This window comes from Panicum virgatum, chromosome 8K (assembly GCF_016808335.1).
Source record: "Panicum virgatum strain AP13 chromosome 8K, P.virgatum_v5, whole genome shotgun sequence".
NCBI lineage: Eukaryota > Viridiplantae > Streptophyta > Magnoliopsida > Poales > Poaceae > Panicum > Panicum virgatum.
The window spans coordinates 1,241,941-1,268,089 of record NC_053143.1 but is presented as its reverse complement, the minus strand read 5'-3'; the positions used below and the strand labels follow the sequence as shown (position 1 = coordinate 1,268,089).

The following is a 26,149-nucleotide window of genomic DNA, read 5'->3' as shown; positions in this document are numbered from 1 at the left end:
GAGCCTTGCTTCCAGCAGCTACCTATTTCAGAAATGCAGATGTCCGACAGCAAAGCATTCACGATTACCGAATTGTTCATCCCATGTAACATCCATAGCAACAAGCAACTAAAGCTAGAGTAACGTTCCAACAATTGAGACAAGAAGGGGAGGCACAAAGTTCTACTGTATACATACACCGACACCAATCATGGTTTAGTAAAGCTTCTTAAGAATCAAAGGCACGCCATTGCCAGGCTCAATGGTCAGTCTGAACGCTGGGCGATGCACGTAGCTTGGCGAAAGTGCAAACTCAAACTTTGACAGCACAAGTGATAGCACAACCTTGAGCTCAACCATGGCCAGGTTCTGGCCGGCGCAGGTGTGGGCACCCACACCAAAGGGAATGTACATATGAGGGGCCTTGCAGGCGCCTGCTATGCCGTTGGCAAACCTGCCAGGATCAAACCTGTCGGAATTGGGACCCCAGACAACAGGATCCCGGTGAGCCAGTGCAACTGGGATTCTGATGTTGGTTCCTTTTGGAATGTTGAGGCTGCCGATTTTTAGGTCGTTCAGAGCTTCTCGTGCCACAAACGCTGCTGGAGGGTACAGGCGAAGGGTCTCCTGGATCACCATTGTTATCTGCACAAGGATGATTGTAATTGTATAGTAAGCTTACGTTTGTCAGGTAAAGGACAAATACTTGGTTGATTGTGTTTATAATAGGCACACCATTTTCAACTTCCGCAGCATGTCAAATTCTATTGGTTTCTCTTGACAAACATCCAATAGCTCAGTCCGAGCGCGGGACTGCCATTCAGGGTGTGAAGCAAGAAGCATCAAGCACCATGCAGCAGTGGTTGAGGTTGTTTCATGCCCTGCGAAGTAGATGTTCTTGCAGTTGTCGATGATGAAATCCTCAGGCGTCTGTAAAGCGAAGTGGCGGGCTTTAGCACCCTTAATTATAGAGTGCAGGAGATCCTTAGTTGATAAGGCGACTGAATCTTGCTCGTGCTTCAGACTCCAAATTTCTCTATTGGTTTTTGTTGGCAAGTATCTGGATTTATATCATCATTTTCAATAAGGGAAAAAAAGATGAGTGGTGTTAGACACATACGTACTGAAAACACAATAAGGTACAATACTACAATATTTATTTAATTTGTCAGTTGGAATAGAAGTGACCCTATTGAGGGCCAATTGCTTAGCTTATGCCACCAACTTGAAAATTTGAGGAATTAGCAATCTTGTATTTGTATGGAGCTAAGCTAACAAGAGTAAAGCAAGGTAGTCATTCGCAAAGGCTAATTACACTCTTATAAAGCTTATTTGCAGTGTAACTAGCTCTGAACATTACTTTCTGCATTTCAAAATTCCATGTCTGACTTTCTAATATGAGTGCTAGAGCAGCAGTTGTGTGGGTGAGCATGAGCAGTAAGCAGACAAATACTAAACCTTTCGGACATGAAACTGTTACAAGATTTATTTCTTCAACATACCTTACTCCAGTAACACTAAGCATGCTTTGTGCTGCCATTGCAATCTGAAGTTGCCAAATTTTGTTGAATATCTCTTTACCTGCAGCAAAATTGCTTCCAAATGAAGTCCGTGATATGACGTCAGCTGAAAAGTTTCTCAAGGACTCATCCACCACAATCTCTGCATTGCCCCCTTCCTCTCCAGTTATGTTTTCCCATGAAGTCAACATTGGCATTGCAGCTTCGACCATAACGTGCAACATGCCCTGTAAATATTTCCAGGAAACAAGTAGATAACCGTCTGACATCCTTGCATAGGCCAATTTCATGACAAACTTCCTCTGATTTTAAGGCTTGATTTTACCTTAACCTTGTCCATGAAGAACTCTGGTGCAATCACCTTTCTTTGATGCGCCCAAAGCTCACCATTTGATGACAATATCCCCATGCCAAGAAGAGCCCCACGCTCTTTTTGCAAGAACACAGGCCTTCCAATATCAAAAGATTTGCAATTGGCCAGCTCCTTCACCATGTCAGGATCTGTCGTATTCAGAACTTGTATGCTCCCAGTTGAATACAAGAAGATGGAACCTGACATAGTATGAAATATACAAAAATTATTGGCATTTGAATAGGAAATGCAAAAGCAAATTCTCGCCAAGTCATGTCCAACCGAATTATCCGGTCAATATTGCCAAGTTCATAGTAATGCACTGGTTTGGTAGCTCAAAAGTGGATAAATTCAGACATGTGACTGTGAGGGGTTGACATGAAGAAACAAAAACTAAAGTCACAAAAGTGCACCTGAACAAAAAAAACAGATTCCAGGAGTCAGGAGAAACCATGAACTATGTATCAACAATTTTCAACCTAACAAACATTTCCATCACCGGCTTGCCAGATCCGTGGCAATGAAAATTCAGGTGGGGCTCAATCCTTACACAGTACACAGGGAAGCCAGTGTAGAACTTGAACGTCATCATGACATAAGACTGAAGTCGCAAAAAAAGAGAGAGAGATAAAAGCAAACAAACATTGATTTAGCGGTTTCACCTGCATCAAATCTTTATATGGCCAGAGAATTACCATCAAATGCACATCTTTTTCGAAAAAAATCAAATGCACATAATTCAACAGAGCATCCTAATCGAGGACAAGTCTGTGGTATTTCACATACCATAAATTCTGCTCCAATGGAGGAAGTAGGGGAACAGGGTGGCCGTATAATCCAAGGAGAACTTATCAGTGGTCCCTACGTGCAGTTCTTGGACAGACATGGCCAGTTCCTTCTGGATTCTCCTCATCTCCGCTATGTTTCCAAAGAGGAAAGAAGGCTTGGGCCCCTTCACTCCCTGGCTCCTCAGTTTCTCCCTGAGCCTCTCTGGTCTAAGCCATAGGATGGTGTACAGGTAGGAGAGGAGAGCACAGAGGAAGACCGGAGGTAGGAGTATCAGCCATTGGAGCGGTGAGAAGACTAGTTCCATTTATGTTTGTGGACTGGAGAGAGAGAGAGAGAGAGAGAGAGAGAGAGAGAGAGAGAGAGAGAGGCCTTGCTTCTGTGGTCCCATGGGACAAATCTGTTTTTTTGACCTGATCACTAAAGTCACAAAAGTGTACTAGAGATGTTTGTTGCGCAGCTGGGAGAGTAAAGGCTGGACAGCTACAGAAAAGCTCACGCACTATGACACGGCCATTTCATATACAACAAGAAGAAAGAAGAAAGAAACAGTAGTGGACATAAAACATTAGTTAACTTCTGTCTGCTTGCTATGACGAAACTAGTTCACGTCAACAGAACTACCCTGTGATAAAAAATAATATACAGCGAGCAAGGGATTAGAGATGTGGCCCCTTGATTAGGCGATATATATATATACTAATAACAAACTGCTTTGCAAGTTTTCAAACAACCGGGACTATAATTAAGAGTAGGGCGGCAAGAAGGTGTATTCATTTACGACGGAATTGCAAAAGACGCAGAACAAATCTAGGCAATCATGCGGACTCAAACGTGGTCATCAGTGAACTTGACTGACTAATATTATTGAACCCAGAATATGATAGTCCTAAAACAAATTCAACATCTCAAATTAACATTAGATACCTTTAAGAAATTCCTGAAACTTGGGATCATCTAGAACCACCCGACTTTTCTGAGCACGAAGAATCTATAGTCCAGACGCATGGAGGAGACAGGCTTAGTGTTGGAGTAATGGGCTTGGCCCATTCATTCTAAAATATTAAAAGAATTTAAAACCCACTATTAATGCTAGGGAATCAATGCTTAATTCCGTACCGGGAATTGAGGAGGATCTCAACCGACTTAAAAGGTGGACTTCGTGTACACCACTTGTGAAGCCGGTGAGAGGAGGACGGTGAACCACACGCGCGCGCGCTCGCTCGCCTCGCCGGGCCGGGCCGTGGCCGAGACGAGGCGCGGCCGGCCGGCCGGCCGGCCGGGCGGACGTGCGCGTGCGCGTGCGCGGACGTGACGTGACGTGACGTGCGGTGCGGCGTGGCGCGCACTATATAAGGAGTGCCATTCCCCTCATCCATTCTGCACCAGAGCACTGAGGCAACTCGGCTCCTCTCTTCTCCCTCTCCAGTTGCAACAACTGAGTTCCCCAACGCTAATTTCTGCGCGCACAGAATTAGCGTGAGCAGGCCTCCGAAACCTTGCTCGCCTTGAGATCCTGCACGGGATAGGCGGGCAATCAGGTTTTTGGGTAACGCTTTAGCGTGACTGCTCAAAAATACTAAGGCTTTGCCCGATTGTACGACTACTTCCTGGTGGACGAGTCGAATGACTACGTCGACTACATTCTGGTGGCCGAACGACTACGTCGACTACATCTTGGTGACCGTTCGCGGGACTGTACTGCGAACTTCTTCCTGCACCGATTTAGTTATGTCTACCCCTAAAACCAAAATTGCCTAGATATCTAACAATCCAAAAACCTGATTGTGTTAATAGGCTTTCGGTATCTAACTTTGCTGCATCAATCAAACCATCACCTTTTGATGGTTCAAATTACAAACGTTGGCAAGAGCGGCTTATACTGTGGTTAACACTATCGAGAGTGATCCATGTGAAAGAGGGTAAGCCTGAACAATTCTCTCCAGAGGAAGGGAGTGCGTTCGATGAGGCTGATATCCTCTTTCGAGGCTTGATCATTAGTGTTCTCAGTGATAACCTGGTGGATTCTTATATCCGGCTGCCAACTGGCAAATCATTGTGGGATGCTCTTGAGGCTCAATATGGAGTATCTGACGCCGAGAGTGAGTTGTATATCATGGAGCAGTTCCTTGAGTACAGGATGGTCGAAGACCGTTCTGTAGTGGAACAGGCTCATGAAATACATACTCTGGCAAAAGATCTCAAAAATTGCAGCAAAGAGTCCCCATGTGTGTTACCCAATAAGTTTGTGGCTGGAGGTATAATCTCTAAGCTGCCACCTTCTTGGAGGGACTTTGCTACTTCTCTAAAACACAAGAGACAGGAGTTCACAATAGATGGACTCATAGGGACTCTTGATGTTGAGGAGAAGGCGAGAGCAAAGGACATACGTGGGAAAGGAGTTGTTGGTGCTTCAAGTGCCAATCTTGTTCAGAAGAACAACTCCCACAAGAACAAGAAAAAGCCACCGCAGAACCAACCAAAGACTAAGAAGACAACCACTTTTAAGAAGAAGAAGAAAACGGGAGCTTGCTATATGTGCGCTAGTACGGATCACTTTGCTGCAAAGTGTCCGAACCGCAAAGGCAACGACTCCGCCAACATGGTTATTAGCGAGCCTGGAGGAACATCGGGGTACGGTAATTTATTACCTACTGTTCTTTCAGTCTTTCGTTCACCCGAGTGGTGGGTTGACACTAGTGCTAATATTCATGTTTGTGCTGATGCTTCTTTGTTCTCTTCTTACCAGACCGGCGGGACTTCCTCCTTGCTGATGGGGAACGGATCACATGCGCGTGTTCTTGGTGTTGGTACGGTAAATCTGAAGTTTACTTCGGAGAAGACCGTGCAGCTGAAGAACGTACAGCATGTCCCCACCATCAAGAAGAATTTAGTCAGCGGCTCTCTACTGTGTAGAGATGGTTTCAAATTAGTCTTTGAGTCCAATAAATGTATCTTGTCTAAGTTTGGTACTTTTGTTGGAAAAGATTATGAAAGCGGAGGCTTGTTCCGTCTTTCTTTGTCAGATGTTTGTAATAAAATTGCATACAATGTTATTAACGTTGATGAAACAAATGTTTGGCATTCGAGGCTTTGTCACGTTAATTTTGGTTGTATGATGCGCTTAGCTAATTTGAGCTTAATTCCAAAGTTCACTTTTGTCAAAAATTCTAAGTGTCATGTATGTGTTGAATCAAAACAAACTCGTAAGCCTCATAAGACCGCGGAGGCAAGGAGCTTGGCACCCTTAGAATTAATTCATTCCGATTTGTGCGAAATGAATGGAGTGTTGACAAAAGGTGGTAAAAAATATTTCATGACTTTGATTGATGATAGTACTAGATTTTGTTACATCTATTTGTTGAAGTCAAAAGATGAAGCTTTATACTACTTTAAAATCTATAAAGCTGAAGTAGAAAACCAACTTGAGAGAAAGATCAAAAGAGTTAGGTCAGATCGTGGTGGCGAGTATTTCTCAAATTTATTTACTTTATTCTGCGAGGAACATGGTATTATTCATGAGAGGACGCCTCCCTATTCACCTCAGTCAAATGGGGTTGCCGAAAGAAAGAACCGCACTCTAACGGATTTGGTTAACGCCATGTTAGATACAGCGGGGCTTTCCAAGGAATGCTGGGGTGAGGCTATATTGACTGCATGTCATGTCCTAAATCGTGTTCCTACAAAGAATAAAGAGATAACTCCATTCGAGGAATGGGAGAAGAAAAGGCCAACACTGTCATACTTACGTACATGGGGTTGTTTGGCAAAAGTGAGTGTGCCAATAACCAAGAAACGTAAGTTTGGACCTAAAACTGTGGATTGTATCTTTCTAGGTTATGCTATTCACAGCGTTGGATATAGATTTTTAATAGTGAAATCTGGAGTACCTGACATGCATGTTGGTACTATAATGGAGTCCAGAGATGCTACATTTTTTGAAAATATTTTTCCCATGAGAGATGAAACAAGTTCATCTAGACAAGAGTTCATCGAGGATGATGGCTCTGCTGAGCCGATAGAACACAATGAACATACACTTGTAGAAAATTCTGAGGAGAATAACAATGATGCTCCGAGAAAGAGCAAGAGACAAAGGACTGTAAAGTCTTTTGGTGATGATTTCATTGTATACCTCATAGATGATACACCAAGAACCATTGAAGAGGCATATTCATCTCCTGATGCTGACTATTGGAAGGAAGCAGTAAGGAGTGAGATGGATTCTATTATGTCTAATGGAACCTGGGAGGTCGTTGAACGTCCTTATGGATGTAAACCGGTCGGATGCAAGTGGGTGTTCAAGAAAAAGCTTAGGCCAGATGGTACTATTGAAAAGTACAAGGCTAGGCTTGTGGCCAAGGGTTATACCCAAAAAGAAGGAGAAGATTTCTTTGACACTTATTCACCAGTTGCCCGATTGACCACAATTCGGGTGTTACTTTCCCTGGCAGCCTCTTATGGTCTTCTCGTTCATCAGATGGACGTTAAGACGGCTTTCCTCAATGGAGAGTTAGAAGAGGAGATCTATATGGATCAGCCGGATGAGTTTGTATCAAAGGATCAAGAAGGAATGGTTTGTAAGTTGTTAAAATCTTTATATGGTCTCAAGCAAGCGCCTAAGCAGTGGCATGAAAAGTTTGATAGAACTTTGACTTCTGCCGGCTTTGTTGTGAACGAAGCTGACAGATGTGTGTACTATCGCTATGGTGGGGCTGAAGGAGTGATTTTGTGCTTGTATGTGGATGACATACTGATCTTTGGCACTAGCCTTAATATGATTAAGGAAGTCAAAGAGTTTTTATCTCAAAATTTTGAGATGAATGATCTGGGAGAAGCTGATGTTATCCTTAATATAAAACTGGTAAAAGAGATCAATGGTGGGGTGATTCTTACACAGTCTCACTATGTGGAGAAGGTGTTAAGTCGCTTTGGTTATAGCGACTATAAACCTGTCTCAACACCATATGATGCCAGTTTAATTCTTAGAAAGAACAAAAGGATAATGCGAGATCAGCTGAGATATTCTCAGATCATTGGTTCATTAATGTATTTAGCGAGCGCTACAAGACCTGACATCTCGTTTGCTGTAAGCAAACTGAGCCGGTTTGTTTCAAACCCGGGAGATGATCATTGGAAGGCTCTTGAAAGAGTAATGCGCTATCTGAAGGGGACAATGAACTATGGAATTCACTACACCGGGTACCCAAGGTTACTAGAAGGGTATAGTGATTCAAATTGGATTTCTGATGCTGATGAGATAAAGGCCACAAGTGGATATGTGTTTACACTTGGTGGTGGAGCTGTTTCCTGGAAGTCTTGCAAGCAGACCATCTTAACGAGGTCAACTATGGAAGCAGAACTCACAGCATTAGATACCGCCACTGTTGAGGCTGAGTGGCTTCGTGAGCTCCTTATGGACTTGCCGATAGTTGAAAAACCGTTACCGGCAATCCTAATGAACTGTGACAATCAAACGGTAATTGTCAAGGTGAATAGTTCTAAGGATAACATGAAGTCATCTAGACATGTGAAAAGGCGGTTGAAATCTGTCAGAAAATTGAGAAACTCCGGAGTTATAGCCCTGGACTATGTTCAGACGGCTAAAAATCTGGCAGATCAGTTTACAAAGGGTCTTTCACGAAATGTGATAGACAATGCATCTATGGAATTGGGCTTGAGACCCATGTGAGCCATTCTATAGTGGAAACCTGTCCTATGTGATCGGAGATCCCGTGAATTAGGATGGTGAAACAAACTAAAGTCTGACTGTGAGAAGAGAACCTTTGTGAAAAGGGCTCATTCCGTGTTTAAGGTGCATTTCTCTTCTAATCTGTATGGCAAGTTGGTCTATACCTTAATGTGTGCCAGGTGGTTTCTTTTAAACAAATGAGTTGTTTTCTTGAAACAAAGATGTTGTCCTACAGAACATCTGAAAGGAACACACCTATATGAGTTTGACCACTGGTCATGGTCTATGAGAATTGGGTATTCTCTAGAAACTCATGAAGGGCCTGGAGTATGACTTATAAGCTCCAAACCGCGGGGATGCTTATGCAGCCTAGTACCAGTGTAGGGCTCTGGTCAAACTTGTTTGCACAAAACTGGCAATTCAAGGCATAGTCCATTGCACAGTTGTGAATAAGTGTAGCCTTTGTCCTAGATGGAAGTTCAACTTAACAGTCTCTGTCGAATACTGGTATATCAATGAGGGAATGAGGGTATTTCTAGTGTGGCTTGAATTTCTTGGTGGGGATTGTTGGAGTAATGGGCTTGGCCCATTCATTCTAAAACATTAAAAGAATTTAAAGCTCACTATTAATGCTAGGGAATCAATGCTTAATTCCGTACCGGGAATTGAGGAGGATCTCAACCGACTTAAAAGGTGGACTTCGTGTACACCACTTGTGAAGCCGGTGAGAGGAGGACGGTGAACCACACGCGCGCGCGCGCTCGCTCGCCTCGCCGGGCCGGGCCGGGCCGGGCCGGGCCGGGCCGTGGCCGTGGCCGTGGCCGAGGCCGAGACGAGGCGCGGCCGGCCGGGCGGGCGGTGCGCGTGCGCGTGCGGGGCGGACGTGACGTGCAGGTGCAGTGCGGTGCGGCGTGGCGCGGTGCGATGTGATGGCTATTTTGCCGTTGACAGCAATTAATCGTGCGATTAAACGTGCAATTAAATCTCTGATGGTGTCCAGGTTCAACGATCCTGAGCACCTGAGTCACTATATAAGGAGTGCCATTCCCCTCATCCATTCTGCACCAGAGCACTGAGGCAACTCGGCTCCTCTCTTCTCCCTCTCCAGTTGCAACAACTGAGTTCCCCAACACTAATTTCTGCGCGCACAGAATTAGCGTGAGCAGGCCTCCGAAACCTTGCTCGCCTTGAGATCCTGCACGGGATAGGCGGGCAATCAGGTTTTTGGGTAACGCTTTAGCGTGACTGCTCAAAAATACTAAGGCTTTGCCCGATTGTACGACTACTTCCTGGTGGACGAGCCGAACGACTACGTCGACTACATTCTGGTGGCCGAACGACTACGTCGACTACATCTTGGTGACCGTTCGCGGGACTGCACTGCGAACTTCTTCCTGCACCGATTTAGTTCGACTACTTCGACTGAGGCCAACCGAGTAGATGTCTACTCCAGTTGGTAACAGCGCAGCCAATGCCTCCGGCAACGGCCCCGCTTCAGGGTACTCCCTGAAACTTTGGTTATTTATATTGTTTATGCTTATATGTGTGATAAGTATAAACATGTTCACATGTTTTATTTTACTCCTTAAAGTCATAGAAATATTGTTAGTTTATATATTTAATTTTGGAATTAAAATATACCGAAAATTGCCTAGATATCTAACACTTAGAACTGAATACACGGAATTGCTTCCAGAATTGAAAAAAGGGGGCAGGAGATAAGAGATTGAACGTACACGATGCACCGTGGCATTTCGCTTTTGCTTCATAGACAGGTCAAATTGGTTCAGAATCAGACAGACAGAATTCATAATTGCAGGAGAGCTGCCTGACAGCCTGAGTGCCTGACCGGTTTTACTTTCACTAGGTAGGCTTGGTACTCGGCGCATTGTCAGCAGTAGCATCACAAACATTGCAGCACATACAGACAAGGGTGGGAGCAATGATCACAACTTTGTCACCACAAGGGGCATGCCGAAGCCAGGCTCAATGGTCAGCCGGAACACGGGTGCGTGCCGGTACCTCGGCGACGGCGCGAAGGCGAACCTGCTCAGCAGGCGGACCAGCACCACCTTGAGCTCAACCATCGCCAGGTTCTGCCCGATGCAGGTCCTGGGCCCGTGCCCGAACGGCATGTACATGTGCGCCGGCCTGCACGCCGCGGCCACACCGTTGGCGAACCGGTCCGGATGGAACTCGCCGGCGTCGGGGCCCCAGGCGTCCTTGTCCTGGTGCAGCATCGATCTGGCCACCTGGATGATCGTTCCACGGGGGACGTCCAGGCCGCCTATCTTGACGTCCGTCAGGGCCTCACGCATCATCAGCGATGCCGGAGGGTACAGCCGGAGAGTCTCTTGGATCACCATCGTGATCTGCATGCATTTGTAACTGGTAACATTAGGCGTTCCCAATAATGCAGTGCGACGGATGGATGGATGAATTGCTCACGATTCTTAATCGGCGTAGAGCGTCGACATCAAGTGTTGCTCCTCCCTGGCAGACCTCTGCAGCCTCAGCTCGGGCGCGTTCCTGCCACTCAGGGTGTGCGGCCAGTAACATCAAGCACCAAATCATGGTGACTTCTGTGGTCCCATGCCCTGCAAAGTACATGCCCTTGCAGTTGCCCATGATGAAGTCCTCAGCATCACGCCCTTGCAGGTGACAACCTTGTGCACCATCGATAATGACGCGAAGAAGGTCATTGTCCGTGCTGTTATTGTGTTCCTTCATGACATCCAGGATCAGTAAACGAGCTTCCTCCTCCAACTTTCCTATTTCTCGGTTGGCACTGGTAGGCAGGTGCTTCCTGTAACAGCATTAACGACGACCTGTAACATCAATTATATTTCAAGTGCTTTCTTCTTGCCACAACAAAGTATGTACCCCTACTTACCAAAATGCAGAGAGTCCCACCAGGGCATCTTGCTGAGAAATAACTTTTTGAAGCTGCCTAAGCTTGCAAAATATCTCTTCTCCTCTTGTGAAACTGCTCCCAAAACAAACCCTGGCAATTACATCTGCTGACAGCTTCCGCAAGTAATCATCAACAACTATATCCCTACTCCCTCCCACATTGTCGAGAATGCTCTCCCATGATTCCAACAATGGAGCAGTTGCATCCTCAATCAGCTCTATCATACCCTGCATATACATATAGTATAGTTTTCTTTCATCCATGACGGCATTCCATGTTTTCTAGCACAAGATAGCATAAGCAACTGTGCTGCAGTACCTTAATCTTGTCCATGAAGAACTCCGGCGCGATGAGCTTCCTCTGAAAGGCCCATTCATCACCATTCACTGTAAGCAAACCTCCACCAAATAAGGCTTTGCGAGAAATTTTTAGATAATTAGGCTTCCCCAGCTCTGATGGCGTGCAGCGACCAATGTCCTTCACCAGTTCTGGATCAGAAACATGCAGTATCTCTAGAGCTCCCGTTGAGTATATGAACACCGGGCCTGTTCAAAATTAACAATTCACTTATCTCATTGTGAGAAGAATTAACAATTCACTTATAGAACTTTTGTTGTTCTACAATTCTCACTAATGTAGCAGATTTTCCATATCAATTAGCTGGGAAATGCACAATCTCCAATGGGAAACACAACATATAGAATCAGTGCGGAAATTTAATTCGCAAGTCAGCTGATGTTCCTTTCAAAGAAAAAGTCAAAAGATGATCATCCAGATGACTATAAAGAGGCGATGGCTATAATATTTCAAAGTGAACCCAAATTCCAAGTAAAACTGCATTTTAACCAGATTCATAAATAAAATGCATTTATATCCAGTGAAATTTCTAGGAAGATGCACACAAGCCCAGACCCTCAACAGCTGAAATCCTATCATATTTTAAAATGACCCCAGATGACAAGTACAACTATATTATTAACCACAGACTTTTCTCTGTTTCCAGTGGAAATTTCTTAGGAAGGTGCACCTAACCTAAGCCCAAAAGGTCAAGACTGTATATTTTAGAATGACATGACATTCCAAGTAAAACTATATTACTAAACAGTTAGACTTGCCTAATCAAATCCAATTATTTCCTGTAAAATTCCTAGGAAGGTGCATGTAAGCACCCAAAAATATCTATTCACAGAGTTATGTGCTACTAATGAATTTCATGCTAGTACTTCTCCACATCTTTAAATTAAAGAATTTCCTATTTATTCACAACTGAGTTGAACTAGAAGAAGAAAAGAAAAGGCTGTTTTAAACTGTTGATGATTCATTCATGTTTTTCATATAGAAAAGGAGTCAAAAGAGGTGAGTTGTCAGTTAAAATTTCGTTCCTCAAGAGAATGTGTCAATCCATGCTTAAGTTAACTACATTTTTGTAGCAATGGCATTCTAGAACTCATTCTGCATGGCAATTCATACTTCAACAGTTGTACCAGAATAAAAGAAATGTCTCCCCAATATATGATTGTTCAAAGACATAATTAAATATCATAAGTCTGATTGAACAAATAATCAAATCACAGTTATAACACTTGCAGGCATCAGACCTACCATAAGTTTCCCTCCAGAGAAGGAAGTGAGGGAATAAGGTGGACAAGTAATTGTTGGCATCTTGCATCTGCACAATCTTGAGCTCTTGCTGGATCCTCTTCATCTCTCCGGTGTTGCCGAAGAACACGGTAGGCTTGGGACCCTTTACACCTTGCTGCCTCAGTTTCTTCCTTATGTTCTCTGATCTTAAGCATACCTGGTGTAACAAGTATGACAGAACCAAGCTAAGAATAACAAGAGCAATGGTTAAAGCAGGCAAATCCTCCATGAGGCACAGGAAGAGAGAGGAAGAAAGTGTTCTGGGGAAATATTCAGATATGAGGCAATGGCAGATATGCTAGAGTACGCTAGGTCTTCAAGAAACCACCTCTATATAAGCATGTGAGTTCACTTGTTTGACCTTTGCACTTTTATATAGGCTCCTTCCAAACCTTGGCAACCATTAACAATCAGTTCACCAGATGACTTGTACGATATCATCCATTTATTAATGGCATGCTGATGGTTGCTATGTGTGGACATGTGCGTGACATCATTGCTCCTGTTGAGTAAAGGAATATGGGCCCTGTTCCAATTTCCAAACACTATGAAAGCACATAACAAATTTAACTGAAATAATGAAGGCTGAAGAAGAGATTACAGCAGGAAACAATACCTCAAGCTAATGTTAAGAAGAATAAATCAGCCAGCAACAGAACCAATGGAAGCTGTTCTTCCAGAATACTTAGCACTGGAATGTAAATTTCTTAATTTCACTACATGCAAGTAAATAAGAAATATAAATACAGTATTGTGATACACAACAGCATATACTACATCAAATATAAAAATATTAAGTACTTGTATAGTGCTCTAGCTCAAAAGCTACTTAGTACTGAACATATGAGTAATGGTTTGAATATATGAGTGATGGTTTGTCCTTTTTTCCTGACCTACCGTCCTTTTCTCATTGTTTAGATCGCTTTCCGATCCTGGGTGCAGGATAGATACAACTTGAAAACATGGCAAGTATTCATCAGTAGACTTGTAGCACCTTGATTTCTGGCTCTTTGCTTGCAAAATTTTACCTTCCCATACAGTAGTATATATAACTCTGCATTCTGTAACTGGCATGACATAGGAGACTAGATTATCTAGCCAACAGCTCTACATCAGAAAGAAAAACAAAGTTACAAATTAAACATATGCACGAGCTTCAAATAATAGATGAATCATCTTGGAATTACAGACTGGTATCATTTTTTTAACATGAAGGGCATGCCTGGAGCAGTGGTAGAGCTTTCCACTTGTGGCCTGGCAGCCTGGGTTCGAACCAGCCTCCTTGCACTGCAAGGGTAAGGCTGCTAGATAACACCTGTGGCCCTTCCCCAGACCCCACATAACGTGGGAGCACTCGCACTGGGTACGCCCCTTATCATTTTTTAACATAAGGCAAACATAAAAAAACAAAAAACAATTAATCATGAGTTAAACTTTAAGCATTACAGTCATATGTAGCAGTCAAATCATAGCAAGCATCATGATCGAGTCTTCAAGACAACAGATTTTTTACGCACTTACAGAAGAATGCATGAACAAACTTTGAGGCAGTCTTAGCTACATACTTACAGTTACAGTCTAAGCAACCAGACATAAGAAAACTAAAAGGAAAAGGTAATAGTCAAACAGCAGCAAGCAAATATATGTTCCTGAACTTGGTTACTAAAACACCTTGGTGGATCTCGTCAGCAAACACAAAGTTTAAAGTTCAAATTAAACTTGAAACTTTTCACACAAAAGTGACACAACACTGGCAACAATCATATGCCATCATACAGCAATTGGGGTCAACAGTTATGTAATGGATATTTAGAACGAGACCACCAACTTCTTCTTGTATCTACATGCTGTGTCATAGTTCTACTCTGGATCTACGGCACAGTTGCCTTCTAACATTGCCTGCAGAGTTGGTGAAGCGCAGTACTAGAGCTAATCTGACAAGACTTACAACTGGAAACTCTATACATCTAGATTTGCCAAAACGACCTACAATTTGGAATAGAGGGAATAATATTGATTTACGCATTCCAACACCATACATAGATGAAACATACCTTTTGAGGCATACCAAAGCCAAACAGATTCTGGAAACTCTACACTAGCAAATGTCAAGAGAGAAAAAGTAAAGTATGTGTACAATCTACGTAGCAGACTAACAGTAGTTTGGTATTTGTAGGAGGGAAATAATGGATGTATTCCTCCAAATCCTAGATGGGTGGGTATATATAGTCCTATACATAGGCCTCTAGATGGGCCTCTATACATGGGCTCAATATACTCCAACACCCCCCCTGCAGTCTGAACTACCGGCGCAGCGGTGTTCAACACTGGACAACAAGAAAACCAACACAACACCCCCCCCCCCCGCAGTCTGAACTACCGTCGCAGCGGTGTTCAAGACTGGACAGGAAAGTATAAAGGGCAAATACCCCCCCCCCCCCCCCCCCCCGCAGCCACAACTAGCCACCTGCTACGTTGAGGCTAGAGCGAAACTCCGAGAAGGTCGAAGAGGGTAGTCCCCTGGTGAAGATGTCGGCAAACTGGGAGGTGGTCGGGACATGGAGTACTCGAACATCGCCGATGGCGACCCTGTCGCGCACGAAGTGTAGGTCGATCTCCACATGCTTCGTCCGCTGGTGCTAGACAGGGTTGGTGGAGAGATACACGGCGCTGACGTTGTCGCAGTAGACGAGCGTGCTCTTGGCGAGCGGGCTGTGGAGCTCCGCCAAGACCTGTCGTAGCCAGGACGCCTCCGCCACGCCATTAGCGACAGCACGGTACTCCGCCTCGGCACTGGAGCGGGAGATAACCGGCTGCCGCTTTGACGACCAGGAGACCAGGTTGCCGCCCAGAAAGACGGCGTAGCCGGAAGTGGAGCGGCGAGTGTCCGGGCAGCCAGCCCAGTCGGTGTAGACAACCAGCTCAGCTGAGGACGAGCGGTGAAGCACCAGGCCGAGGTCCACAGTGCCACGGACGTAGCGGAGGAGACGCTTCAGCACAGCAAGGTGTGACTCCCGGGGATCATGCATATGGAGACAGACCTGCTGAACAGCGTAGGTGAGGTCCGGCCTGGTGAAGGTAAGGTACTGCAACGCGCCGGCCAGACTACGGTAGGCAGTAGGATCAGCCACCGGATCACCCAGATCAGTAGACAGCTTCGTCTGTGTCGACAGGAGTGGAGCAAGGCTTGCAATCAGTCATCCCAGCCCGCTCCAGAATATCCAGTGCGTACTGCCGCTGGTGAAGGAGAAGACCAGACGAGCAAGGCTCAAACAGTGACCCCCAAGAAGTGGTGGAGCTGACCCAGATCCTTCATAGCAAACTCCTGCTGCAGAGAGGAGATGACACTCTAAAGCAACTGCTGACTGGAGGCTGTGAGCACAATGTCATCGACATAGAGCAGCAGATATGCAGTCTCATCCCCACGGCGGTAGATGAAGAGAGACGTGTCAGACTTGGCTTCGGTGAATCCCAATGACAGCAAGAACGTGGCGAATCGAGAGTACCAAGCCCGAGGAGCCTGCTTCAGACCATAGAGAGACTTGTTGAGCCGATAGACCATATCCGGACGACTCGAGTCCACAAATCCCGCTGGCTGAGAGCAGTAGACAGTCTCAGACAGAGTGCCGTGAAGAAACGCATTCTTCACGTCCAGCTGGTGCACAGGCTAAGAGCGCGAGAGCGCAAGTGAGAGGACCGTGCGCACAGTAGCAGGCTTCACCACTGGGCTGAAGGTCTCATCATAGTCCACACTAGGCCGCTGAGTGAACCCCGGAGAACCCAGCGAGCCTTGTAGCGCTCCAGCGTGCCATCAGCCCGACGCTTATGCGTCCAGATTCACTTGCCAGTCACCACATTGCAACCAGACGGACGCGACACGAGGTCCCACGTCTGGTTGGCAAGAAGAGCCGCGTACTCCTCTTCCATCGCGCGACGCCAGTGAGGATCTGCCAAGGCGTCGCGGACAGAGGAGGGTACCGGAGAGACACGCGGCTCTCCCTCGGTGGCGGAGAGAGTCGCAGCCTGAGACGCCATCCGTCGAGTCACCATGGGATGGATATGCCGAGGATCCCGATGTATGACTGGTGGGTGGTACACCGCTGGCTCGGCTCGAGAGCGAGTCGGCGGAGGCGGCGGCGGCGACGGCTCCGGTGGAGGCGCCGCAGGAGCCTCCGGAGCAGGAGGCGGCGCCGGTGTCGACGCCGGTACACCTGCACCGGCTCAGCGTACTGCGGCGGCGCCGGTGTCGGCGCCGAGCGACGCTGGTACACCTGCACCGGCTGAGCATACCGCGCAGGTGCAGGGGAAGGCACCGGGGCCGCGCGTGGCGCAGCAGGAGACAGGGTCCGCGCGCGGCACGACTGGAGGTCCAGGGGCCGCGCGTGGCGCGACTGCGGGCACCGGGGCCGCGCTCGGCGCAACAGGGATCACCGGAAGCGGTGCCGGTGCACCGGTAAAATCTGCAGGGAAAGGACAGACAGGTAACGGTGGCTGAACCACCGGGTCAGTCAGAAACAGAGACTCCAGCTCGGGGTCAGGAGAAGGTGTGGAGGAGGTAGAGTAGGAAAAATCCGACTCGTCAAAGACGACGTGTCGAGAGATCAGAACGCGGCGAGAGGTGAGGTCAAAGCATCGGTACCCCTTGTGGTCAGGGGAGTGAGTACCCAAGTAACACACCACGAGTCGAGCAGGACGCCAGCTTGTGAGAAGCGGTGGCGGAGGTGTTAGGGTAACACGCACACCCAAAGACCCGAAGGTGGTCGTAGCGAGGAGGGGTACCGAAAAGAGCGTGGTGTGGAGTAGGAGCAGGAGAAGCAGTGGAAGGAAGACGGTTGAGCAAGTAGGTGGCGGTGTGGAGGCTCTCAGCCCAAAAGCGCAAGGGCAGAGAGGCCTGGATCAGAAGGGTGCGCACGACGTCGTTCGTCGTGCGAATCATCCGCTCAGCCTTGCCGTTCTGAGGAGAGGTATACGGACAAGACATACGCAGCTGAACACCCCGAGAGAGAAAGAAGGAACGGAAGGTGGAGTTATCGAACTCACGCCCGTTGTCGCACTGGACGGCCTTAACGGTGAGACCGAACTGAGTGGACACCCAGGCATAGAAGTGGAGAAGGGTGGGAAAGGTCTTAGACTTGGCGCGCAAAGGGAAAGTCCAATAGTAATGAGAAAAATCATCAACAATGACCAGATAATATTTATAGCCAGACATACTGAGAACAGGAGATGTCCACAGGTCACAGTGAATAAGATCAAAAACATGCGCAGCATGCGAAGAAGAAGAAAAAGAAAACCTAACATGACGACCTAACTGGCACGCATGATAGAGTTGCTCAGCAAGAGCTTTAGTACATGAAACATCGGTACTACGACTGAGATGAGCCAAAACGTCGCGGCCGGGGTGTCCAAGCCAGCGGTGCCAGGTGGTGGAAGACGGCGTCACGGCAAAAGCAGCAGACGAAGAAGTCGAAGGCGGAGCAGCGGAAGCAGGAAGCCGAAGAGTGTAAAGGGGCCCCGAGCTGTCACATCTGAGGAGCGGACGCCGGGAAGCCGAATCCTTCACAGTAAGACCAGAAGAGTCAAATTCGATAGAACAAGAGTTGTCAGCAGTAAACTGGCGAATGGAAAGAAGGTTGTGAACCATCTGAGGAGCAACAAGAATATTATGTAGACGAGGAGCAGAACCCACGGCGGTGACAGGAAGGCAAGACCCATCATCAACCATGATGGAAGAAGGACAAGAGGGGTGTGGGGGTCGGACAGAAGAGAGGATACCGGCGTCTGGGGTGGTATGGAAGGAGGCACCCGAGTCGGCGATCCACTCGGTGCTGACCGGCGGCGTCAGCCCCATGGTGCTGAAAGACTGCGCCGGTGCGGCCTGGTCCCACCCCCAGGCCAGGTCGGCTGCTGGCTGGGCTGAGCGGGCGGAGTCCAGGACGGTGCGAAGAGGGGAGCAGCGCCGGTGACCATGGCCGCCGGCTGGAGCTGAGGAAGAGACCCCCCTCCCGGACCCTGGAACGGCCACATCGAGATGCGCCCTGACCATGGGTTGCTGAAGGATGGCCAGGACATACCTCCAGGGGCAGGGCAGAAGCGGGAGCCGGAGCCGGAGTCGGCGGAGCCGGCGCGCCCCAACGGCCCCCACCGGTACCGGTACCCCCAGAGGCAGGGCCACCAGTGCCGCCGCCACCACGTCCCACCCGCCGCCGACGTCCACGCCCCCCCCCACCTCCGGTCTGCCCGACGGGAGCAGCACCAAGGAGAGAGGTGGCAGGAGCGGCGGAGGAGGCCGGTGGAGCAACGAAGAGCGCGGTGGGGGTGGACGAGGACGATCCGGGCGCGAGACCCTTGGTGATCTCCTCGAGGGCGAGGTCGTCCCGGACCCGCAGGAATGAGGGGAAGGGCCTCTGGCGGGTGATCCAGGTCTTCAGGTGGTCATAGGTGCTGCTCAGGCCCCGCAGGACATTCACCAAGACCCGATCGGACACCGGATCCCCGAGGTCGTGAAGTGCATCGGCCATGCCCTTCATCCGCCGGCAGTACTCACCAACGGAGAGATCCCCTGCTCGAAGGTGCGGAAGGTGGCGTCGAGCTAGAGGGCGCGGAACTCGGCGTTGCCGAGGAACTGTCCCTCGAGCGCCACCCAGGCCTGTCGCGCGGTGCTGCTGTGGGTCCTGACGAGGTCCTGAAGATCTAGGGAAATGGTCCCGAAGATCCAGGACATGGCGACACTGTCGAGGCGCAGCCACGCCACGTCCTGTGCCTCGATCGGCGTGTCGAGGAGGACGTGGTCGTCGAGGGCGTAGCGGCGGAGGGCGAGCAGGACCTGGTCCCGCCAGCGTCCGTAGGAGGAGGACGTCGGGTCGAGGAGGACGGTGACCAGGGCCCTGATGTTCTGGACGCCGGCGGCCTGGCGGTGGAGCTGGGCGACCATGGGGTCGGTCGGGTCGTATCGGGCTCCAGATCCAGCGGGCGGGGCCTAGCGGGAGGAAGAGGCATCGGGCTCGGGGACGACGGGCTGGCCGGAGGAGACGCGGAGGAAGTGCTCCGCCTCGGCGACCCGGAGAGCGGAGGCTTCGGCCGCGGCGCGCTCGCGCTCCCAGGCGAGGACAGCCATGCGGACCCGCTCCTGGGCCGCCGAAGCCTCCGACTTGGCGGCGAGGAGGGCCACGGCGAGAGCGGCGTCGGCCTGCAGCCCGCGGAGGGCGGCGGCGGAGAGCGTCGCATCCGCGGGCGACATCCCGAGCCCGGTCCACGCGGCATCAGGCGCGGCGTCGGCGGCGGGCCACTTGCCCGCAGTGACCGCGGCGTGGTGGGCCGCAGCGGCGGCGGCGGGATCATGCAGCAGCTGCGCTGCGGCCTGCAGGACGGCCGGATCGACGCCCGCGGCCTGCAGCAGCTGTGCCGTGGCCCGCAGAGCGGCCGGGTTGATGGCGGCGGAGCGCTGCTGGGCCTCCACAGCCCCCGCGCCCGCGCCAGCAGCTGCGGCGGCGGCGGCGGCGGGCAGCAGGGTACCTTGCTGGGCGGCGTTTAGCAGGGGGCGGCGCAGGGGGTCCTGCTGGGCTCCGACGGCGGCGTCGGCGCGCTGCAGGGCGGCAGCAGCGGCCGGATCCGCGACGGCGGCCTGCTAGCGGCGGGCACGGCTGGATCGGCGGCGGCGGCCTGCAGCAGGGCGGGCTGCGCGACCAGGGCGGCGGCAGCTGGGCGCCAGGCGGCGCCAGCAGAGGAAGCAGCAGAGGAAGGGGAGGGGGAGGGAAGGGGAGGGAAGGAGGAGAGAGGAGGGGGCGCCGGCGGCCGGCGGCCGGCCATGGCTGCCGGCGGCGGCCGGGAGAGAGGAGAGAGAGAGAGGCTAACCCTAGACTAATGATACCATGTAGGATGGAAATAATGGATGTATTCCTCCAAACCCTAGATGGGTGGGTATATATAGTCCTATACATGGGCTCAATATACTCCAACAGTATTATCAGAACGACCAGGCAAATCTGTACAACAAATAAATTGTGCTGCCTTTAGTACACATTCTTTTTGGTCTATAAAGGAATTCCAGCCCCTTTGTTCACGTCATTCAGCACGAATTTGGCTCGAATGCGCATGTAAAAAAGCAACTCAGGTAATCACTATCGCTCAATGGGGTTCAGTGGGTTCGGTCCTTGGTCCCACTAGTTGACGCCAGAGACATGAATGTTGCCTCCCACTCCGGCAGGTACAAACTCCAATTAGCACTTCAACAGGCACCAAGAGCTTCCCATCATATATGCTTCTTCCTCCTCGAAAATTATCACAAGAAATGCAAGTACTTTGATGCATCTCGATTGACTCACCAGCAACAATGTTCTCAGCAGAGCACCCCTGCTGCTGGACGACTGCTTGCTGCAAAACCGTCAACCTCCATCATAACCAGTATTGTAGGAGTCGACGTGTCTGTCCACTGAAACTGGCTTGCATAGGGGCTTCTCTCTGGTTGATGACTAGCTCTGAAAGAATTTATGTTCGGGGACTGTGGCATAGCTGAGGATATCAAGAATTTGGCCCGCTCACTAGCTGTGTGTGGGCTAAAGCAGATTGATACTGCCTTCCTTGAGAATGATTGCGCCGCATTATCTCTAGTGCTGCCAATGGGATTTGAGCTGGTGCTGCAGGTGTGATGGTTGAAGCAACTGACAGAAAACAATGGGGATCAGTAGGCAACTCAAGCAATCTCTCGATCGCTCAATGGGGATCAGTAGGCATGTCGCGTCCCACTAGTTGAGGCCAGATACATGAATGTCACATCCTACTCGGGCAGTAAAAACTCCACTAGGCACTTCAAAAGGCACCAAAAGCGTCACATCATATATACTTCTTCCTCCTCGAAAATTATCACAAGAAATGGAAGTACTTGATGCATCTCAATTGACTGACCAGCAACAATTTTCTCAGCAGAGCACCCCTGCTGCTGGACTACTCGCTCGCTGCTGAAAAACTGACAACTTCCATCATAACCACTGAATCTGTCTTGGAGATAGGGGAGCGGCCTCTCTCTAGTTGTTGACTGGCTCTGAAAGAATTTATGTTTGGGGACTGCAGCATAGCTGAGCATATCAAGGATGTGGCCTGCTCACTAGCCGTGTGCGGGCTGAAGTAGGTTGATACTGCCTTCCTTGAGGATGATTGCGGCGCAATATCTGTAGTGCTGCCAGTGGGATTTGAGCTGGTGCTGCAGGTATGATGGTTGAAGCAACTGAAAGAAAACAATGGTAGATCGCTAGTGTCCTTGCGTTGGACTTGCTTTATGGCAGGGCACCGATCATGTCTTTCCTGTAAGTGCATCTGTGATAGAATCTCTTGTGGTTATAAAATTCATTGATCAACCAGTATCCAAAATCTTGATCGTGTTGCTGCTAGCAGGAGCAAAACATTTATCTGCAGGCACATGTCTAGCCTTTGAGGATCTATTGTTGTGCATAGTCTCATATGTCATGAACATCAAGAACTCGAGAAACAGGCACCTATCTATGTCCTCATTGTTAACCTGGGGACCATTCTCCATTTCCCTTTGTGCCCAGTCAATTATATTTCTAGTAGCATCATCAAAAATAAAAGAATCTTCCCTGAGCTTCTCAGCCCACATAAGGGCTCTCTTTCCAAATCCTTGCTTGCAGAAATGAGAAAGGAAAACATTAAGCGTGATAGTGTTTGGTTGAAAAGCCATCTTAATCAACCTGCCAGTCAGTATCATAGCTCGATCAAGAACATCACTGCAAATGCCATCAATCAATGTATTGTATGTAACTGAATTAGGAGGACAACCCCTAGCAACAAGCTCATCTAACACCTTCCCTGCTTGGTTCAACATATGGTTGCTGCAGAGGCTATGCATCCAAATATTATATGTGAAAATATCTGGTTCACAACCAGCTGCAAACATCTTATTCATGAAATTCATAGCACCATTCATATCCTGAGCCCTGCAATACGCATTGATTATAGTATTATACGTCACTGTGTCTGGGATTTGACCATTACTGCACATGTCCAATAAAAGGCTGTCCACCATTTTCAAGTTTCCTTGTCTGCACAAACCATCGATTAGAATGTTGCTTGTGTAAACATCGGGAACAAGGCCACTCTGCCTCATATTCTGCTGTAACTTCAAAGCTTCAGCCATATTGCGTGCCCGACAAAATGCAGATATGATGGAGTTGTAAGTAATATTGTTCGGTTCAAGTCCTCTTGTTGTCATCTCAGCAAATGCCTGATAGGCCTCATTCACATAATCTAAACGGCATAGGCCATTGACATATGCTGAGAAGGCAATAAAATCAGGCTGTATACCATTTTTTTCCATATCATCCCAACATTTCAAAGCAGGACTGCATCGCCCTCTCTGAATGATGCATCCAAGTAGACAGTGAATGATGTGCTTAGACAGTATCCCTTGCTAACCATGTGTTCTAAAATTAGCTGCCCCTCATCAAGCCTTCCTTGATTGCACAGACCCATTATCAAGTAATTAAAACTATGTGTTGACGGTGCCAGCCCTAACTTGTTCATAAATCTGTATAGTTCAAAAGCAGCTTCATGGAGTCCCTCCTTGCTATAAGCAGCGATCAATGCATTAAATCCAGTAACACTAACTGGAACACCCTGCTCAATAGCACCACGTAGAAGCTCCAAGGCATCATCCAACCGGCCGTCCCAACAAAGCCTACAGACCAACACATCCAACCCATCAACCGGCAACTGTGAACCAAATATTTCACAATCATGGACTAACTAGGTAGCATGCCCAAACTTGTACGCTCCAGCAGCAAGGATGTTAAAGGTGCAGGAATCTGGCACTAGTCCCCTCACTTTCATCTCCCTATAGGCTGCACTGGCCTCATCCATCCGTCCAGTCTTTGCATATCCATCGATCAAGACATTGAAGGTTATTGTATTTTCTTTGATCCCCACCTGTGCCATCTCATCGAACAGCCTCCTCGCTTCCACCATTCTCCCCTCATGGCACAGAACATCCACCAGTATGTTATACGTCACGACCGTCGGTTCACATCCTGAACTGCGCATTTCCTTAAACAGCTTGAAGCCGTCCCCTGACCACCCAAACACACAATGCCCCTTGATGAGGATGTTATAGCTGACAACGTCCGGGATGATACCGAACTTCTTTCCCATGACCCCAAGCAGCCCCAAGACAACGCGCAGCATCCCCCTGTGGCACAACCCGAGGATCATGGCGTTTAAAATGGCGAGACTCGGGCGTGGGCCCCTCGTGGCCATTTCCTCGAACACGTTCCAGGCAGCGCGGACCTCCCCGCTGCGGAATAGAAGGCGCAGCAATGCCGCCAGCGCGGAGAGGCTGGGCGTATTCCCGGAGCTGCGGACGCGCGCGAGCACGTGGAGCGCCTCGGCTGCCATGCCCGCGGCGAGGAACGCGTGGAGCGCGAGCCGGAGCGCGGCGTAGCACACGCGAGCGCTTCCGCTGGCGCTTCCGTAGGAGAAGGACCAGGAAAGGAGGTCCTGGGAGGCGGCGGGGAGGAGCGCCGCGAGGAGGATCGCGGCGAAGGGGCGGAGCGCGGACGCCGACGCCGCGAGGCGGGAGGCGGCGGCGAAGCGAGAGCAGCGAGTGGGGTGGAGGAGGGGGAGCCAGAGGACGGTGGGCGGTTGACGTCGTGAAGCGCGAGGTGGCATTGTGGGGAGGTCTTGAGAAGGCACGCGAGCGCAAGGAGGGCGTCATGGCGGAGCGACGCCGGCATCGAGAGGACGAGGCGGTGGTCGGGATGGAGGAACTGCGCGGTTGGGTCGTAGGAGGAGGAGGTGGTCGCCGTGGAGAGGAGGCGGTGGAGAGAGACGAGAAGAGGGTGAGGTGTTTTGGGTTGCCTCGCCGCCGCGGCGAGGAGGCGCATCTGGCGCGGCGGCGGAGCGGGAGGAGAGGGGGCGACGGAAACGGAAGCAAGGGGACCCAAGGCAGCGGAGGAACGGCACAAGACTCCTCCCTCACTGACGTACAGGCCCACACGTCAGTCACCAAGGCAGCACCAGTCGCACGAATTCTAGAGGTAGGGGACGGAGCTGCCGTGTGGGGCCCACATGGAAGTGAGATGAGGTGCAGGACCCAGCTATCGGAGAGGGAGAGAGAGGACCAGATAGGGGCAGCAAGGATATTTCACCTAAGCTTGCTGACCGAGCGACAACGCGTGCGGCTGGTCGACGATTAGTCAGACGACTAGAGTTCTAGTCGAGGTAATCGAGTCGGTGGCCCTTATCGGTAGCGGCTGACCGATAAGGGTTATTAGTTGTGACTAATCACGATTAGTCGAACAACTTAAAAACATTGGGACGAAGGGAGAACTTGGTTTTGTTCATGGCAGCAGCAGGCAGCTAGTCAGGCACAGGTTTCTGATTGTGAAGCAAGTGCTGGAGCCTTTTGGCATGGAAACGGAATCTTTGCTGTCAATGTGCACGGGGTCGGTCACTCACACCAGATCATGTGCGCTGGCCTGGCCGCCCCATTTGGCGTTTGCCTGGCTAGGCTTGCGATCGCCGTAGTGGTGGAAGGTATGTTTGTTTTCTAATGGGAACGCTGCATCATGCCGTGTACTGGTTGGGGGTGTTAAACTACTCTAATTGTTGTTGGACTAGTACTATGCAGTTTGTGTTTGAGCTAATTTTGTATTGTCTTGGTGCCGGTGCCAGCTCTGCTCTGCTCTGGTAACTTGATGAGCATCGAGATGCGTGGTAGACTGATGAATCACCAGATCGACTAGCATACTATACTAGCTGTGATGTAGTATTAAGTAGTAATAACCATTGTTCCTAGTAAAAAACTGCTGCTGAAGCAAAGGATAATGTCGGCTACTTCATGGTACTAGGAATGCAATGCTTTTCAGACCTCACAGATGACGATCGATGTGCCAGTAAGTACTAGTAGGTACCACTGATTCTGATGATTAATAAGCTGATGGACGGGCTGCAGCAACAACAAGCGAGCAAACAGTGGGAACTCTGCAGCAGCGTTCAACAAATGCAGACAGGAGCAAGGCAGGACTCCTGCTGGGCTGCTGCCTCCCCTCCAACAAGAGCGATCATCAGGTGGGCTGTCTTGTGCCATAATACCTGAACTGGGTTTCTGTTGGCCCGTGCGCTGTTGCTGCTGGTTGGCCTTGTGGTTGTCCTTTCGGCTCGGCAATTTTTCGGGAACTATTTCAGCATTTTGTTTTTTTTTTTGCGAGGATGGATGGAAGTGTCATTGTCAGAAGAGAAGAAACAGCGGTTTTGGGAGC

The 26,149-nt window shown here is 49.3% G+C and overlaps 3 protein-coding genes across 9 annotated transcripts; all 3 read right to left on the bottom strand.

Annotated features, from left to right (window-relative positions):
- Positions 1 to 40: 40 nt before the first annotated feature.
- On the bottom strand, positions 41 to 3,015 carry LOC120643440 (cytochrome P450 714C2-like). The gene is made up of 5 exons (XM_039919800.1): positions 2,638 to 3,015; positions 1,825 to 2,051; positions 1,482 to 1,726; positions 715 to 1,039; positions 41 to 624 (listed from the first exon to the last, which is right to left on the bottom strand). The coding sequence occupies exons 1-5, from the start codon at positions 2,942 to 2,944 to the stop codon at positions 196 to 198; spliced, it is 1,533 nt and encodes a 510-aa protein (XP_039775734.1). The 5' UTR covers positions 2,945 to 3,015; the 3' UTR covers positions 41 to 195.
- Positions 3,016 to 10,050: 7,035 nt separating this feature from the next.
- On the bottom strand, positions 10,051 to 21,344 carry LOC120643439 (cytochrome P450 714C3-like). Of its 7 annotated transcripts, none has more exons than XM_039919799.1 (9): positions 21,206 to 21,342; positions 14,076 to 14,255; positions 13,782 to 13,991; positions 13,213 to 13,600; positions 12,846 to 13,041; positions 11,562 to 11,788; positions 11,223 to 11,470; positions 10,778 to 11,135; positions 10,051 to 10,701 (listed from the first exon to the last, which is right to left on the bottom strand). In XM_039919799.1, the coding sequence occupies exons 5-9, from the start codon at positions 12,946 to 12,948 to the stop codon at positions 10,276 to 10,278; spliced, it is 1,362 nt and encodes a 453-aa protein (XP_039775733.1). In that variant the 5' UTR covers positions 12,949 to 13,041; positions 13,213 to 13,600; positions 13,782 to 13,991; positions 14,076 to 14,255; positions 21,206 to 21,342; the 3' UTR covers positions 10,051 to 10,275. The 7 variants fall into 7 exon arrangements, with proteins under 7 accessions (XP_039775733.1, XP_039775729.1, XP_039775727.1 ...); XM_039919795.1 differs by having other exon boundaries at positions 12,846 to 13,429; positions 13,501 to 13,600; XM_039919793.1 differs by having other exon boundaries at positions 12,846 to 13,410; positions 13,501 to 13,600.
- Positions 20,843 to 24,915, bottom strand: LOC120643443 (protein Rf1, mitochondrial-like). The gene has a single exon (XM_039919802.1). The coding sequence runs from the start codon at positions 24,555 to 24,557 to the stop codon at positions 23,640 to 23,642; it is 918 nt and encodes a 305-aa protein (XP_039775736.1). The 5' UTR covers positions 24,558 to 24,915; the 3' UTR covers positions 20,843 to 23,639.
- Positions 24,916 to 26,149: the final 1,234 nt, after the last annotated feature.

Bases quoted from the DNA above. Each gene is read 5' to 3' on its own strand.
- LOC120643440 (XM_039919800.1), bottom strand. From the start codon at position 2,944: ATGGAACTAGTCTTCTCACCGCTCCAATGGCTGATACTCCTACCTCCG. The intron at 1,727-1,824 runs GTAAAATCAAGC...AAATATTTACAG, and splicing joins TCTTCATGGACAAGGTTAAG to GGCATGTTGCACGTTATGGT. The intron at 1,040-1,481 runs GTATGTTGAAGA...ATATAAATCCAG, and splicing joins CTTAGTGTTACTGGAGTAAG to ATACTTGCCAACAAAAACCA.
- LOC120643439 (XM_039919794.1), bottom strand. From the start codon at position 13,113: ATGGAGGATTTGCCTGCTTTAACCATTGCTCTTGTTATTCTTAGCTTG. The intron at 11,789-12,845 runs GTAGGTCTGATG...AATTTTGAACAG, and splicing joins TCTCTGGAGGGAAACTTATG to GCCCGGTGTTCATATACTCA. The intron at 10,702-10,777 runs GTGAGCAATTCA...AAATGCATGCAG, and splicing joins CTCTACGCCGATTAAGAATC to ATCACGATGGTGATCCAAGA.
- LOC120643443 (XM_039919802.1), bottom strand. From the start codon at position 24,557: ATGCCACCTCGCGCTTCACGACGTCAACCGCCCACCGTCCTCTGGCTC.